The sequence below is a fragment of the Anser anser genome (genome assembly GCF_964211835.1).
Source record: "Anser anser genome assembly, chromosome: 15".
Taxonomy (NCBI): domain Eukaryota; kingdom Metazoa; phylum Chordata; class Aves; order Anseriformes; family Anatidae; genus Anser; species Anser anser.
Window position 1 is genome coordinate 2,107,542 of NC_139736.1, and position 16,851 is coordinate 2,124,392.

The 16,851-nt window shown below is 47.8% G+C and overlaps 1 protein-coding gene across 4 annotated transcripts in view; it reads right to left on the reverse strand.

Annotated features, from left to right (window-relative positions):
* Positions 1–16,851, reverse strand: part of LMF1 (lipase maturation factor 1) — a 193,623-nt gene that overhangs the window by 132,616 nt on the left and 44,156 nt on the right. For all 4 annotated transcript variants that reach the window (XM_083800243.1, XM_083800244.1, XM_083800242.1 and 1 more), the window contains one exon: positions 2,450–2,598. In XM_083800243.1, the coding sequence (XP_083656369.1) occupies positions 2,450–2,598 (149 nt within the window). The remainder of the gene's footprint in view (positions 1–2,449; positions 2,599–16,851) is intronic.

Sequence of the window (16,851 nt, forward strand, 5' to 3'; positions counted from 1 at the left end):
GATTTGTGAGAAAACACTTCCTCTTATTCTCAAAGACGATGCTATTCTGGGACACAGACAACGGCACGCCTGATATTTTAGAGGTGGATAACATTGCTTGTGTCCTGGGGTGCTGGGAGGGCTAGCCAGGAAGCTGCAAGGCTGGCACCGTGAGGGAGCTGGAAGCGCCTCCCTCCCTACAGCGATGTTTTTTTGTACCTAGAAGCTACTGGACTTGATAATCCGTCTGTTCCCTCAAAGAGGCTGCAATGGACATAGGAGCATCAGCATTTACTCCTACAGAAACCCCTAGTGCTTTAATGCAGTCTCCGGTTGCTGGAGCTCTGCATGGAAAGAGTTCCCAAATCTGATACACTGAGGGGGGAAAAAAGGAAAAAAGAAGGGGGGGCTGAAAAGTGAACTCCACACCCTTCTGCTGTTCCTGATACAGGAGCTGACTTCATAAAAAAGGGGAGCTATGGGATGGGAACCTGCAGTCTTTCCTGGGAGCCATCACATTGCAAAAACCAGACATGCTGAACCGTTTAAGGTGAGTTTCAAAACTGTTTATGGCATCGCTCGCCTACTGTCCGGCACAAAGTGAGAGAAATAAAGCTGCCCCGAGGATGGCATTTTACAAGGAGAACCTTACCCCAGCCAGCTCAAGAGCCCCCGGAGAATCGTGCAGGGAAAGTCAAACTTTCTGTGCCAGACAATCACTGCCAATCCCTCCCCTGGGAAACCTTCCTTCGGCCCCCATTTGTGCGCATGGTTCAGCTCCTGCCCAGATCAGTGAAGAAATCAAAGACTGCCTTTGAGCAGGTGCACCTGTGCTGCAGGAGAATATTTCGGTTTCACGCATTAAACTTGTGTCCCGGTGTCTGCAAGCGTCATTACCCTGGCCAAGAAGGAAATGTACACGTGTTTGGGCCCCAAAACATTAAAGATCCCATCAATCACCGATTTCCACTTGCTCGTACAGATCCCCATTTAATGACCTTTCCATGTTTTACTCTCCCATGCCTGTTACTTACATATCAGCAACCAAGACAGACAAGGGACTCAAGGGGTGGCATCTATTTTGCAGAGGGCTCTTCCTAAAATAACGGGAGAGTTAGTACTCTCCAGACAAAGCTGAGGGGCAGCACAGAGATAACAATAACAAAGACCTTTCATGAGCTTGATTTTCCTTTACATCAAACCTGTCCCATAATTCAGAGTATAAGTAACAAATTAACAGCAGCAGAGCAAAGCACAATCAGAATCCCATTTTAATAGGAAAGCAGGACACAAACTTGGTGATCATACAACTTAAGGTTAAGAAGGCATCCCTGCCCATGGCAGGGGGGTTGGAACTAGATGATCTTTAAGGTCCCTTCCGATCCAAGCTGTTCTATGACTCTACAATAAATCATTTAATCCATCTCTATTGCCCCACAGCAGGGACAGATCTATTCAATTAATAGCAAGTAAGAACTGCAGGAATCGATCCCTCCAGCTTTAGGAAGCAGAGCAAAATCAGCAACGCTACACGACAGTTATGGCAAAGAAACGAACGCAACTAAGAGTGAGTTGTGAAATACCAGTTGTGTGACGTGTACAAAAAACAACAAAAAATTCCTGCTCCTTCAAGCAGAATTTGCTGAACTGTCGTAGGCTGGGCAGTGCCACTCTGACGCAACAAGTATGCAGCATGCATTTTCCAAGAATATCTGCTGCAATAGCACACTGCCCACTAACAAAGTTGAAAACAGGTGACACTGAGGTTAACACATACAAAGTTTGCTCTTTATTTAGAGGAGGATAACTAAGAGCTTTGTAAGCTTGACTACAGATTGAAGCACTTTGAGAGCTGGGATAAGAGAGAGGCTTTAGAGAAAACAGACACAGGAACGTCCCACCTGTCTGCAGTCTTTCTACAGCAACGATCCTCAGATGAAAATTTGGGGATATTTTGAAGAGTCCAACACGCAGATGCAGATCACAGGATAATGCCCCTGCCACACCTTTACTTTAACAAAGATGTGTCAGTTCCTGACAGATTCTTTTACAACCTACTTGGGAATTTCCACTGGCACTTGGGCAGTAATGTACCAATTGTTCTCTTTGAACAGAGAATGAGCAGAGAATGACATTTCAGTAAAGCACACACAAAGAAAAAATAACTCAACATAAAGCTCCTGGTTCCCGGGAATTACCCACTGGATTTGCAGGCAACTTATCAAAAAGCCACAATGCCCAGGTCTTAAACTTCACTTTAATTCCTTTTAAAGAGCCAATCGCAAGAACAGCACCAACACATCAACACATATTCTTTTACTCCTGTGTTTGTCTTTCTTAAAGTAAACACTAATAATAAGTTTAAAGATTCAGTGAAACAGAGCATAAGGCATTTCCTGCTACAGGCTCCTTCCTTAAAACCAGAAAAAAATCCTGAACTAGAGGGCTGTGATGTGTTGTGCCAACTTACTGCTCCAAGCATGATCCTGAAGATCAGCCACCGAAAGCCCCAGATGACGATGCTGGACGGAGGCGTGGAGCGGGGCAGGCGGGAGAGGGTCCAGAGCGGGCAGAGGAATATCGCCAGGAAGCCAGTCTCCAAGAGCTGCGATTCCCATCCTGTGGTACAGGCATGTGAGAAACAAAAAAGAAAATATTTATTGTGAGAGTCCTATCAATTATCCTTTAACAAATTTAAAACACATAAACAGGGAAAAACAAACAAAAAAAAACCAAAAAACCTAAAAGCATACTTCAATGCTTTTGAAATTTAGCTTGAGGGAACTTGGCTGCCAATTCTGTTCTAATTCACACATCGCACACTGACTTCGCTATATGAATTCAGATGCTTTAAGCAACACCATCAGCTTCAGAAAAATACATCGCCGTACATAGGTAAACACATTTCCCACCAACTCCGTCTTTAATACCCAAGTCTGTATTCTCACAGAGATGCAGAATGGTTTGGGTTGGAAAGGACCTCAAAGCTCATCTAATTCCAGCCCCCCTGCCACAGGCAGGGACACCTCCCACCAGACCAGGCTGCCCAAAGCCCCATCCAGCCTGGCCTTGAGCACCTCCAGGGATGGGGCATCCACAGCTTCTCTGGGCATGCGTTATCTTTGTTTTTCCAGTCTGACAGCACCGATGACGTGCACCTACACTTTTGGCTGTGCTGTTTTTCCTTCAAGAGCACGTGCCGACACTTGTATTGTTTACGTGGTTATTTCATTCAACAAGAACCAAAAGAAAGCATATGTGCTATTACGAAGTAAAAGAAAATGCAACTTAAGTGCCCTGGGAATTGGCAAAGTGACCCAGGAACACCAGTGAACAACACCACTGTTGCTTCCTGCAGGCTGTGACCGCTGCTGCAGGGAAGAAAACCCACCTCTCGCTGATGGGCTCCTCGTTTATTCACCAGTGCTTCCACCCCTAGCGCAACCAGGAGCCTATAATTATTCTACCCTAAAAATACAGAAAGTGGAAATCCAGCCAGCATGCCCCTAAGCCTTTGCAGTAAACCTGGTCCGACATCTCCTCATGTCACACGCCATTGTCTAAAACCGGCAGCATTTGATGAATGCACGTGGAAGGTTTTCCTCGAACCTGCTACGCCCCAGACACTGATGAATGACATCTCTGCTGGCCTGTGCAGCACCATCCCGCTGGCTGCCCTGGATTCATGCCACGAGCCAAAAAGGGCAGTCTACATCTTCAAAAGAGGATGATTAAAGTCGCATTAGGTTCTATTCATCATCAGCATTAATGTGCAACCAGAAGCTTTGGATCTTTAATCACGAAGAAAAATCATAATGAAAAAAGTCCAAATCATCCATCAAGCCAGTTTCACACACTACTGGATTTGGCAAAAGGACTCTGGAGTTAATACCAGTGTATCTGAGATCAAAGCACAGCCGTGTAACAACACGATAACCTGATACCTGTGACACTGAACGCTTTGGAGAAGATAGGCTATAGCCCATGTCATGCAAATCTGCATTTTGCATTTTATTTCTCCAGCACGGCATACAGTATAAATATTGAAATGATTGCTCTGGAAGAGCCAGAACATTGCATTTATGTTTTGACAGGTGAAATTCAACCTCCCCTACATTAAGTAACAATATACTTATACCAAAACCAAAGTCAAATTCATTACACCAACTTTGTCCCACTTCCACACTTGAATTTTCAAATATTTTTGTGCAATACAATTGCACTCTGAAGACATTAAAAAAAAACACTAAATGCCTAAAAGAGGGCAATTCCTGAAAACGCAGCAACCTCGTGAGAGCCATTTAGGACACTGATATTCTTACCTACATAACTGCATACAATAAACCAGACAGCAGCCACGGGTCGTTCATAGCCACGATTTTCCCAAGACTCCCCAAGACACTGCTAGTTGTAAAGTGGAAGAAACAGTTTGGTCCGCTACAACTCTGTCTCCCCCAGCTTGGAAAAGACGACGTATCAAAAGCATTAATTCGTTCCAGCTCCAGTTTGAGATACCTGAAATGCACACGCAGTCAACATTTTTTTAAACGTGTGATTTGACTTTGTCACACAGGGAAAACTACACTAAACTCACTTTAAAATAAGAAATCGCAGTAATGGAATCTCCCTTTTTTAAAAAATATGCAAAAGGTTCCTTAAAGCAAAATGCATATTTATTATTATTTTTTTTAAAGATTATTGTACTTAAAACAGCTATTAAAAAAATCCCCATTCTTCCTCCATACATCCTGTACTTTCTAGAACAGATACTCCAACTGCCAAAATTAGCGCTCCTGGGAGGAGAAGTGAAGTATATTGTTATAAAAGCAGCTGCACCAGGAAAGCAATGGCTAATACAAAATGTGAAAGGTTAATTGTTACTAAACCCAGCCACAAATAGCAGTTATGGGTCTAACTGGCACCAAAATGGTAGTATATCTCATGTGTTTCTGCCTGCACAAGAATCCCACTGTTATCAGCGTTTTCATATGGTAATGACCGTGTCTCCCCGCAGACACACGCTATGCACGCTGGATGGCTGAGCAGGAAGGCGGGAGCCTCCACATCCCCAAACTGCCCCTGGGTCCGCAGCCGTGCCTCCCTTCGGAGAGCAGCATCGCCCCTCTCCACGCAGGGCGCAGCGACATTTTCGCTATTTTAGTTTTAACCCAAACTCCCGGGAAGGCGTCTGCTGGCTTGGAGGGAAAGCACAGCGAAGGATCGAGCGGTCCCGTGCCCCGTTTCTCGCGCGTGGCGCGGGTCCCACCAGCACGCCGAGACCCACGCACGTGCGCGCGCGTGGCGGGAGCGAAGCCGAAGCCTCCCCGGTATGCGGCTGGCCTCAAAGGACCGTCAGTTCAGCCTGCACCTGCGCTCCTCGTTCCAAAGCGACAAGTTGGGATCCTGGCACCACCACCCGGCTGCGAGTCCAACAGCACGACGTGATGTGCCAGCCAGGGGACGGCTCAGCGCCGCGCGGGGACCGCGGCACACAGTGCTCCCCAGCTGTTGGTGGAAGCCTCTTAAATTACCCGCTGCTGACAGCGGGGGCTGGCAGCGGGTGCAGCTGAGCCGGCACCAAACAGGGTTTCGCTGCAAGTGCAGCCAAGGACAAACTACGGTCACGGCACCGTTTCAGAAGTCTCCGTCTAAACCTCCTCCGCTTGCAGCCAGATCCCGTTCAGCTCCAGCATCCGTGCACGGCGATGGGCAGATTTGCTAGCACGGGTGAGGCTTTGGTGCTGTGTGCTGCTGTCCTTCGCTCCGCTGCTGACCCTCATATCAGATCACACCCAGTTCCTGCTAAAAAACGAGTCTGAGATGCAGATATGCACGGAGAGCCTCTGATTTATTAACAGCCCTCTTCCTGATGCACTGAGCAACCACAGCTGGTGATGCGGTCATGCGGATCAGTTTTCCATGCTAGCACGCCTCACCCGCGCAGCCACATCTCCTGCCCTCGGCAGCAGAAGCCCCTCTGCAGCCTCCATCCATCTCCTCCTCGCCCACAGCGGCCTCCTACCCACTGCCACCGCTCTCCCCTTCCCCGTTTGACTCACCTCACCACCAGAAATGGAAACGGGGGAAGGTTTTGCAGCCTCCCCAGTTTCGCCATGGCCTCTGGATGTTAAATTTTCCCTTCCCGTCTTACTCTGCACCTCATCCATCCGGCTGCTCACACAGCAACCGAGCTGGCCCCGACCTCCCCGAGATGCGTGCTCCTTCCCCACACTTCCCCAGCTTCCCTGACCCACCGTCCCCCCAGGGTCCTCACCCCATGATTTCTCTCTCACTCCCCCAAAGTCAATCTTCTACTTCTGTTTGTGTTTCAACTTAAAACTACAGGCTGGGCTAAGCCTTCAGCTCAGACAAAAAGTCAGACAGACATGAACTGTTTTTAGCAGGGACTCATCCATGACCGCAGCTTGTAATTCTTATAGCTGTAATCACATGCAAATAAAATACTGCTTGATGCTACTCCACAAGCACTACAAGCACTTGTGGGTAGGATTATCCGAGATGCTGTGAGCATCATGTTTTCTACTACAACTTACTCACCACAGCCGTATCCAGAGCACAGTGCAGAAAGCAGGGGGAGCTCTGCCCCATCTCAGCCTCACCCTGTTGTTGATACCAGAAAGCAAGACAAGACCCACCAACAGAAACCCCGAGTTGCTACCACTGACTTACAAACAGTTGTTCTCATCTGCCCCCTAAACACCTCAGACTCAACCCCTTGCAGTCTTAGGAAGGTTCGAGGCCATAAGCACGTGGCTGGACTTTGCCACCTTTCACTACCACTTCCGAGGCTCACAGAGCCCAGACGCGCTGCGGTTCCTCCGAGGAATCACCCAAGTCATCGCACCTCAGCTGGGAAGACCGCAGGAAAAGCTGTGACTTAGCTGATCCTGTAGGTTTCCTTTCCAACTGGATTTTTCTCCCTCTTTTTTCTGCCAATTAGTCAGTGTTGAGATGCGTTGGGCCAGACAAAGGAGCCCAACACAACCGCATCCTCCATCCCCACCGAAATACTGGGAACCGCACACCAAGCCCTCCTCCAAGCTGCAGGAAATCCCAGCCTCAACATCTTTGGGACAGCTCTAGCAAAGCAAAAGCACTGACGAGAAGGAATTCATCACCGTGACCTGCGAAGACCTAAAGGGGGAAAAAAAAAAAAATCAAGTAATCCAAATAATCCCCCAATTTTGGGAACTGAGGGCAGGCACTCGGTGCTGGAGGCTTTCGCAGCACCTGTACGACAGCCACAGAGAAACCGGCACACGATGGGAACTGAGCACCAGTGCCAGTAATGAAGCAACGACTTCTCGCCTGCAGTGATGCTGATTTACCACCTGCAGTGACACTTCCCAGCCCTAGCATTTTCGGAGTGAAACCTGTTTTTACAAATGCCAGCAAACCCCGCGGTCCTTAGAGGCATCGAGGTCGTCTCAGCAAGGCAACTCGCATCCTCAAAGCTCAGAGCAATTCATCCTCACGCCTGGGCTGAAACTCGGGGCTCACCTCGGCCCCCCATCCCTCCGGCCCTGGCGCACACTGATACTGCTGGGAACGAAAGGGTCACGTTGTTGACCCACCTGCTCCTGTTTTCTTCAGTTGGATCTAGTCAAATTTCAGCAGCTGCAGCGCGGCACAATGCGCCATTGTTATCTCCCGCGCAGCAGGAGAGGGAGCCAATTTTTTTTTTTTTTGAAAAAAAAAAATGAAATAAAATAAACTGCCAATGGTGGCTGCACTTGCCTCACACGCGGTTCGAATGTTTGTTACATGCTCCTAACTTGATGTAGCAAAATCCAGAGTTTGGCACTTTCTGAGGTCTCCACCGGGGAGGGAGTGCGGGGAGAAGCAGAGAGGTGCTGGGGGGGCACAACAGGAGGCAAGAAGGGAAGAAAGGGAAGCAACAAAAAATAATAATAAAGCTTTCCCATCTTTCTTCTTAGGGTTTTCAAATGCTTTTCTTCAAAATTAAGTAAAAACATTCATCCAAATTCTCAGTTAGGAAATTTAGCTCAACATCAAGTGATCTCTGGAGTCAAAACCCATTTGCTGCTTAAAGGAGGAACTGTGAGAGCCTCCACCGTGCTGCCTCACCAAGTTCTTCAGCAGGGAGCATACTCCTTGGCAGAAACATCTGATGTACTGTGGAAAACATTACTGGTACTTAACATGTAGAAAAAAAAGTCAATTTGGTATGAACGGTCTCCAGAAAAGTCCAAAGCAGCACCATTACGGCTCCCCATAGAGGGTATTATTTCTAACGGAATATAGATTATGTAGCATTATATCATTAAGTTTCCAATTTTCATCTTTATTATTTACCGTCAAGTACCTGATGAAAAAAACATCCAAGCGATTGCAGCTTGCCCGCGGCTCCCGAGGAAAGCCACGAGAAGCCCTTCCCACCCAGCCCAGGGCTGCACCTTCGGCTTCCCGCGCCCCCGGCCAGGTTTCTGTTTGCACGTCCGGCAGGGGAGAAAGCCACGAGCCAGAGGACAGAGAGACGGCCAGACGAAAGGCCCAAAGATAATAAAGGTTCTTATTTTCAATTCATCTATTCTTCTGAGGAAAAAAAAAAAATCAGTTGGCCGAAACCAAAAACCAATACCTAGCTGTAGCATAAATAGCTCAGAATTTATTGTAATTTTTTTTTTCTACAGTATGGGTTAAGGAATAACAGCAAACTGCTTCTCCTTGTACACATCAACACACAAAATTTATAGAGGGCACGTCTGCACGGCGCAGACAAATGCTCCTACAACGTACACACATTTTATAGCTTTCAGCCAGCACACAGAGGAGCCGCAGCACGGACGGCGCAGCTGTCCCCCTATGAATATTGGGTGTCACACTCGCTGGCAGCCAGCGCAGGGAAGATACCCAATACTGACCGACTCGCACTGGAATCAGATTAACTGCTCCTGAACCCCTCCTCCCTACCTCCCTGAAATTCGGTATGATAGAATTTAAGCTGTAGCGTTAAAACACCTGTTGAAAATAGCATCGGTTACGTTGATGGCTTCAGGATATTCTGGGTAAGGACTTCAGCCTGCAAGCGCTCGTCGCAACCAGCACTTGCAGTCCCACCGACGGGGTCAGACTCGCGGCCGGGCACGAGCACGGTGCTGAGCACCCAGGTGCTGAGCTCCGGAGTGCTCCCGGGGCACCCGGCTGCTCCTCCCCGAGCTTCCCCTGCTGCCCACTATCGATCTGTCCCGCTGGCAGAAATACAGCATGGGTTAGGAAACGCACCGCACCGGGCTGACAAATACTTCGTAATACATACAATTGCCCTAAAGGAGCCAGGTCAGACCTAGCCCTCTTCCAACGGTGAAAGAGAAATCAAACAAACAAAAAATCTACACACCCATGGAAGATGAGCATTTCTGCTTTCTCCTTACCTTAAAAAAAAAAAAAATAAACCTGTGTAAATCATTACAACTTTCATCACTCATGGCAAGAACTTCCTCAAAGGAAAGCAAAGGTCCTAACTTTGCAGAGCTGCATCGTTTTGAAGTGCCTTACCAGTATGTCCTCTGCTAAGTTAAAACGCCATGCCTGTCAGCCAACTACAAACACCATTTTTATCTCCAGCATGAAATACTGTCCAGGCTAAAATCCACGGCAAAATTATCACCAGTACCAACTGGGTTTGGCTTTCACGCAGGAGATCCACATGTCTTAGCTACCACCTGCTGCAACGTGGTGAGGAGAGGAGCGGAGCGGGCTCACCAGCCGGCCCCCGGGACCAACACGGGGCGGGAGAGGACGGGGCAGAACCCCTGGGAGCAGGATCTGCTCGCTGCGGCGCCGTGTCAGGCAGAGCACGCGGCAGTTCAGCTGCGGTTCAGCTTAGACTACAGAAGGGAAGCCTTGAAACGCAGCGATGTTGGGCAAATCGCTTTGCTGCGCAGAAGTTCACAACATCATCGGTCGTGCTGTGCAGCCCAGAAGCACCGTGTGAGGCAGCGCCAGCAGCTGTCCTTCCCTTTTTATTCATTTTTTTCCCTTCTTTGCGGTCATTTCTCCTTTTCCAGAAGGACTACAAAACTATCCAGGCGGCAGAGACTCGGCCCCTTCGCTCTCTAGCTTTCCAAATATCACTGAAAAATTGAGTTGCAAAAAGCAACATGCAAGAAATGTTCAAGTTTGTGTCAAGTTTAAAAGGTTTCCCAGGGCTCCCTATGGACAAGATTCCTGGCAGTTCCTAATAGATACACCAGATCTCTCCACAGTTGCAAAGTCATTCTGTAAACATGAAAAACCCACTAATAATGTCACAGGGCAGTTCTGGATATCTTCTATCAGGGAGAGCAGACATGCAAGGCTTAACTTGGAAATAATTTAGGTCTTCCGATCAACCACCAAAAGCTAAGCCCAGGGCAGCAGCACTGCACACATATTCATTCACAGGCATTTTCCAAAATCACAGCTTGCATGTCAGAGCTCTGAAAAACCAACTCATTGCTAACATAAAGCACTGTGTTTTTCTTTAAAATTTTCTGAAATCCCTTGCACAGGCTGTGCGAACGGCCACATGCAGCTGGAGCCATGGATGTGTCCCAAATGGTGAAACTCCAGCTCCGCGCAGCTTCTGCGCTCTGCATCTCCCCTGCCACGGTGGGAAAGAGCCCAGAGCAGGTTCCTCTGACTTGTCAGCGACCAAACACCTTAGACGTACAGCAAAGATCTCCTTCCAACTGATATAACGCAGAAAGTCGTGACTTTAAGACTTGAAAATACTGCGCAGCAACAAGACTGCTTCATTCTGAAGTCACCCTCCTCCCCCCAGCACAATCCCAAGTGCAAAAGATGCTGACCTCAGAAACACATCTTAACCTGGACCGAGAAAGGAGGAGAGCTGATTAAAAAAGGAAGAGATCAGCCGGCCACAGTTCTGAAGAAAAGACAATGAGGAAGGAAAATGATTTATTGCTTCTCAATCCGGTGGTGCCTTTCACTTAAAGGCCTCCGAACAAAGAGGCAGGTCTCCTAAGCTGCCTGCCCCACGGGGTCTCCTTTCAGAGCAATGAAAGCCAAAGCTCAGAGGGCCTAAGGACAGAGCCCCCTTTGGCATCTTGGCCTGGGTGAGGGCGGATGGCCCCGCTCCCACCCCCGGGACACGCTGCTACTGCAAACACCCACAAGCCCAAATCTGCTGCAGCATCCCACAAAGTCTGCCCCATCCGTTTTTGCACATTTCACCACTTACTTTTCAAATTCCTTGTTTGCCAGAGATTACAGACTAGAGATACTTTGCGTTTCTGCAGGCAACAGAGTAGTTTTTCATGTTGTTGGAAGATTTGGAAAAATGTTATCAATAACTTTTGTTCTTAAAGTATAAACCACACAGAAAAAAAAAATTTAGCATAAAAACTTTTAAAAGCTTCCAAGTGCTCTCCAGGGTAGTCATTAGAAACTACTTAGGTAACAGGAGGGTGATAACAGTGAGTTAATGCAGCGTTAAATTAGCCCTCCTTCCATGCAGAACTTTAAGTGACAGAGGAATCAGTTGGGAAGATTTTTATTTTATTTTTTAAATAATGAAGTTAATGGATTTCCTGTTTTTAGCTCTGTGGGCGGCTGTCATTTTTGAGGGATCCATATATACTGTATTTAATTACTCCATCTTAAAGTAACAAAAATAATTTCCTCTGTCTTCATCTGAACCCACTGGCACCAGCGTCCCTCAGGCATGGCCACCAAGGCGAGGAGAACATCCAAGCGTTGCTGCTCGCCAGGTGCACTTCATAACCACAGCGGCTGCTTCCTGCTCTTTGACTTCTCAGCATCAACTCGTACCTCAAAACCTTCACACGACCAACTGCCACCAAGACCTGGGCCATAAATCTCGGTGAACTGAGGGGAAGGAGCATCAGGAGCGGTGCACAGCCAAGAGATGGCAGCGGCTTTCCGGGGTTCTCCACCAGGCTCCTGCGGGCACAGCTGAGATGGGTGCTGGGCCCCAGGGCATGCCACCGGCAGCTCTGACAGCTCTTCTGGACCCAGCTCCTGCACTGCGGGACTCACCCCATTTCCCCAGTGGATTACTACAAGCAGGCTCCGTGATGGCCATCAGTACACTTAGACAAAGATCAGCGTGATTTGGGCTGACCACAAAGATGGAAGGAGAAAAAAAGAGCTGGGCATCCTGCAATGGTCCACAAACCACGAGCCACGGGGAGAACTTCGTAAGCGAAATGGGAAGTGACAGAAGGGACCGACTGCGAAACAAGATCCCAAAGAACAGAGCCGGAACAGAAGCAGAATGGAAGGAAAGGCCACGAGCAAAGTGACACGACCGTGACCAGATGATATGAGCCAGTTAACGCTGGTGCTACCTGTCGCATTAGGGTACAGCGCAGTGCTCTGCAAGGGTTCCTGCTCAACCAATTCCCAGCGGAAGAAAAGCAAGCAGCTTTAAAGGCTTGAAAGGAAAAAGCCTGAAGGCTAAGAACAATCCCTGGCTGACAGGAGTCTTGCAAGGGAAGCTTTCCCTGTGAAAACGATAACCTGCCTACTGCAGAGTGCTCTGTTTTCCTTTGAAGAAGCTGGCTCTGGTGCTGCTGGAAACAAGTCTCGATGGATCACTGGTCGGGATCCAACACCGTGATTCCTACACTTCCCCGTGCGGAGGTTCAGGTATACGCTGCGCATACCAGCAGAGACCATCTACTGCCAGGTTCCCATGGCACTGGAAAAACAAAAGGGAAAAATATGCATCATCGCTAAGGAACTCTGGTTCCTGGGACAAATAATTATAACCTGAAAGGGACTTTCTTTCCAATTATCCTTTCTGTGCTGATCGCTTTGAAGTCCACGATATAACTAAAGGCCAGTTACCATTCTCTGGTGATTTTTTTTCTGTAAACCCACGCTGATCACATGAGAAGAATACATGATGGCACAGCCAAGCGCACAGAGTCAGGGGGTTTTGGCCTGAAAGCAAACAAGCAAAAGCAGAACATACCCAAAGGATGACAAAGGCAAAGGCTGAACCCTCACCTACCAAACCAGAACAGTCAGGGGTTGTTCAGGATTCAGTAGTTCCTACACACATTCCTGCTGTGTGACTGGAAAAGTCCAAAATCCACGTCTCAAAAGCCTCCTACTTGCTCAGCTTGGAGTGGGTTTGCGCAGAGCAGGGCCTGCCTCCCCCGCTGCCACCCGCAGCCCCGCAGGACACGGCCGCTCCCCTGCCCTGCGGTGACAGCCACAGCCCGGTCACAGCAAGGGAAGGCAGGAACAGCAGCAACCAGCACAAACCTTCCTTCAGGGCACTTGAGGCGGTGCTGGGATCAGCAGGCGGGAGCTCTGACACTGCCTGGGGGCTAAAACTGCCGGGAAGGTCATCGTGCAGCTTGGCCTTGCTCCAGGTGGGCTCTGAGGTGGAATGGCAAATGAGAGTCCTCGGATCGATGGAAAGACGCTAAGTAAGACCTTTGGAAGGCAGAAGTGAGTATGAAACACCAAGAAATCCCTCTAGTGCTCATCTCTCCCAGACCGTTCCTTCTTGCTGTGCTTTTCCTCCTTACTCTCCACCAAGAAAGCCCTAATACGAAGTAGAAAGCCAGCAATTTTCACCTTTACGAGCAACCTGTTGAACACATTTTATCTGTTCTTTATGGACAGGACCCCTGCAGTACCGTGCCATGTGCCTGTGGAGCTAAATTGCTAAAAACAGGTGTCTGTTGGGTGTTAAATCTATCTTCAGGCTGCTTTGGCAGCTTAAGAAACCGTTAGCAGCTGTTAACATGGTTAGCATGGCAACATGGGAGCCTAACAGCTCAACCAGCCTGCTTTCTTCACCATTTCAAAACTATCGTTCCCCCACTTGTACACTTCAAGCAAGAGCAAATTAAAACCAATACCATGAAGGCACCTGGCAACCTCTTTTGCTAGCAGACTTATAAAGCAAGTCATGAAATAAAGAGCATATTAGACAAACTTCTCCTGCGGTACCACGTGAGATTCCCATTGCCCTTAAAAGCTCACATTTTAACCTCATGCGAGCACATGCTTTGACACCATTTGCAGGAGATGAGAAATACTCACCAAGGAGCAACTCCCTTGTGCAGCTTCCCTGCCAGCTTGAATTAAACATTTCATTTTAAGTTTTCTCTGCCCCCCTAAATTTCTCTCAAACATACTGCCTTGAAAATAGCAAGTACGGAAAATAAAAAAAACCACCCAACCCACTAACCCCAAGCCATCCAACGCCCCAACCAGCCGAGGGCTCACAGGAGTGGGAACTGAGGTGCCCTCTCCAAAACGAGAAGACCATGGGCAGGTTATGGCCAGCTTTTAGGCTGAACATGAAAGGCAATCCCAATGCAGGAAAGAAAAGCCAGGTCCAAGTAGTAAGGAGACACAGAGGCAAGGAGAACACAGTGTTGCACACTAGTAAGGCACTGCCCCTTGGTTTCCTATGGGCTGTTCTTACCAGTGCACAGGCCAGAGACAGTGGCCATGGTCAGGGTCCCACCACTTGGCATAACCACCGCTCATGCCCACGCAGCTGCACACAACCCACCACCTGCAGAGCTCGTGCTCCAAATGCTTTGGGCAGCAAGTGCCCGAGGTAGCAGCAGCCCTGCTCGCAGGCATGGGGCTGGAGCCGGGACAAGCTCGGTGTTCACACGGCCCTGATCCTGCCGACCGCACTCATCTAACGCAACAGCGGCGGTGCTCGAGCCAGCAGCCACCGGGAAGGGGAGGAGTGCAGGGTCCATTTCCTTCGGCAGCGATTAATTCCAGAAACTACTTTAACCCACATGTGGGGCTTTGTTACATTCCTTCAGCATCTTCTGTGTTTGAGACCTTTAAAAGAAAAAAAACACAAACCAAACCAGAAAAAAAAAAAAACACACACACAGGATACTACTAATACAAGACAGCATGACAATAATCTCTACAGTACCTCTAATACAAATTTTCTTATTCTAAAAGGGGATTTGCTCTGTCCATAGCAAAGGCTATTTTGGGGGATTAGGGTTAGATAAGAAAACTGATATTGCTGTGTCCTTTAGGACATCCCCTCAGTCCCAGCAGAAGTAAACAGGGCTCTCCATTCAGCTACATCACCCTGAAGTAACTCAACCAGTGTAGCCTCAGTGACGTAAACCTGCTGCAATTCAGGAATGGTTTAATCCAGGCATTTTTCAACATGAAGATCTCAGAAGTGGCCAAAATGACTAATGGGACCTCAACACCCACAGCTTTAACCTCAAAGAACAAAGGAAGAAAGAGGGAGCAGGAGGAAGGAAGACCAAACGCGGACCTCAGGAAATCAAAAAGCTGCTTTCAAAACCCATCTGACTTTAAAGAGATCTGATGGATACGTAGGAGGAAGCAGCAGTTTTTTTGGCAATCACAGGACAAATGCCAAAAAGTCAACTGCATTAGGAAGTTGTTCTCTCCCTGTACAGTACAAAGAGATGAGCAAATACACAAACAAGCAGAAATGCTGATGTTCAGAGACCTGAACTACGCGCCAAGTCTTTGAGTCCTGAAATCTCACTGTCGATACAAAGAAAGAGGTGAACTAGATCAGCAATCAATGAATTCAGTGCTGGAACAACGAAGCTAACACACAGGACATTAAAATTATAAACAACAGAAGAAATCAGAAATACTTCAACAATTCTTTCCAGCAACATTTTTCACTCCAGATCCGCAAGGGACCATTCGGACAATTAGTCGGTCTGCAGGAACGTGAAACCTCCAACACAACTGACCTGGCAAACCTGTTACCACATACTAAGACAGTTCACCACAGAAACAAAACCCACCCACTGTAGACGCTGGTGTTCTTCTCATCATTTCCTGCTTTGAAAAAAGCCAGAAGTGTCCTCAGGACACCTCTCAAGCCACTCAGCTAATGGATTTCAGAGCGAGGGAAGGCAGGCGCAGGCTGCAGAACCACCCGCAGCAGCCTCTACCCAAAAGCTGCCATTTCCAACTTCAGAGAAAAGCAAATTAAAATGCTACAGGCCTGAAGCCAAGATTTCAAATGATGACCTCTCCACCCTATCCCCCAGAAACAGTTATAATCATTAAGTACCATGTAGAAAACATACAATTTTATTTTATTTTATTTTGCCATAAGGCAGCCTAAACATTGCCCTATTTTTTTGCCTTTCACAGGAATTCTCTGCCTCAGTCAAATTGCCTATCAGTCTTCACCAGGATACCCTGTGAGGAAAGAAATAATTGCAGGAGCCTCAAGATCTCGGGTCATTTCTCTGAGCTCTTTCCTCAGCCTGTCTTAATAGTTTACTGCTGTTACGAAGTGTGGATGAACAGCAGTCACCCAGAGACGCTTCCACGGGTGTCAAACACCAGCACGAAGAAGCTCGGCTTGCTACCTACAGAATAACAGGAGTAAATACCCAATTATAACATGCACTTAAAATACAATTTTAGACATTATATTTACCATTTTTATCAGCTAAGTCTAGGTTTATGTTGATTAACAGCCAGATGTGGCATTCATCAAGGCTTGCTCTTATTAAGATGCCATTCACTGTGTTTCCTTGCAACACGGGGAGATATTGTTAAACTCGAAAATCTCAGATGCTGGCAAGAGAGCCGGAGACAGGCACCCTCGTTAATCTGAGCCAGCAGCTGCTAAAATCGCTGTGGATTCCATTTTTAGGAATAAGCAACTTTCAGCGCCGTAAGAAAACAAAAAGATAAAGCAACACAAAGCGCAGTTATTTATTTTGACAGCTGCGGTTTCGCTGCTTTAACTGTTTATGATGGTTCTAAAGGAAACACCGAAATCTGCTCTGCAAAAATAACGAAGCCTCGCTAAACGCGGCCGGGCCGCGAGGCAGCAGCGAACACCCCAAACTG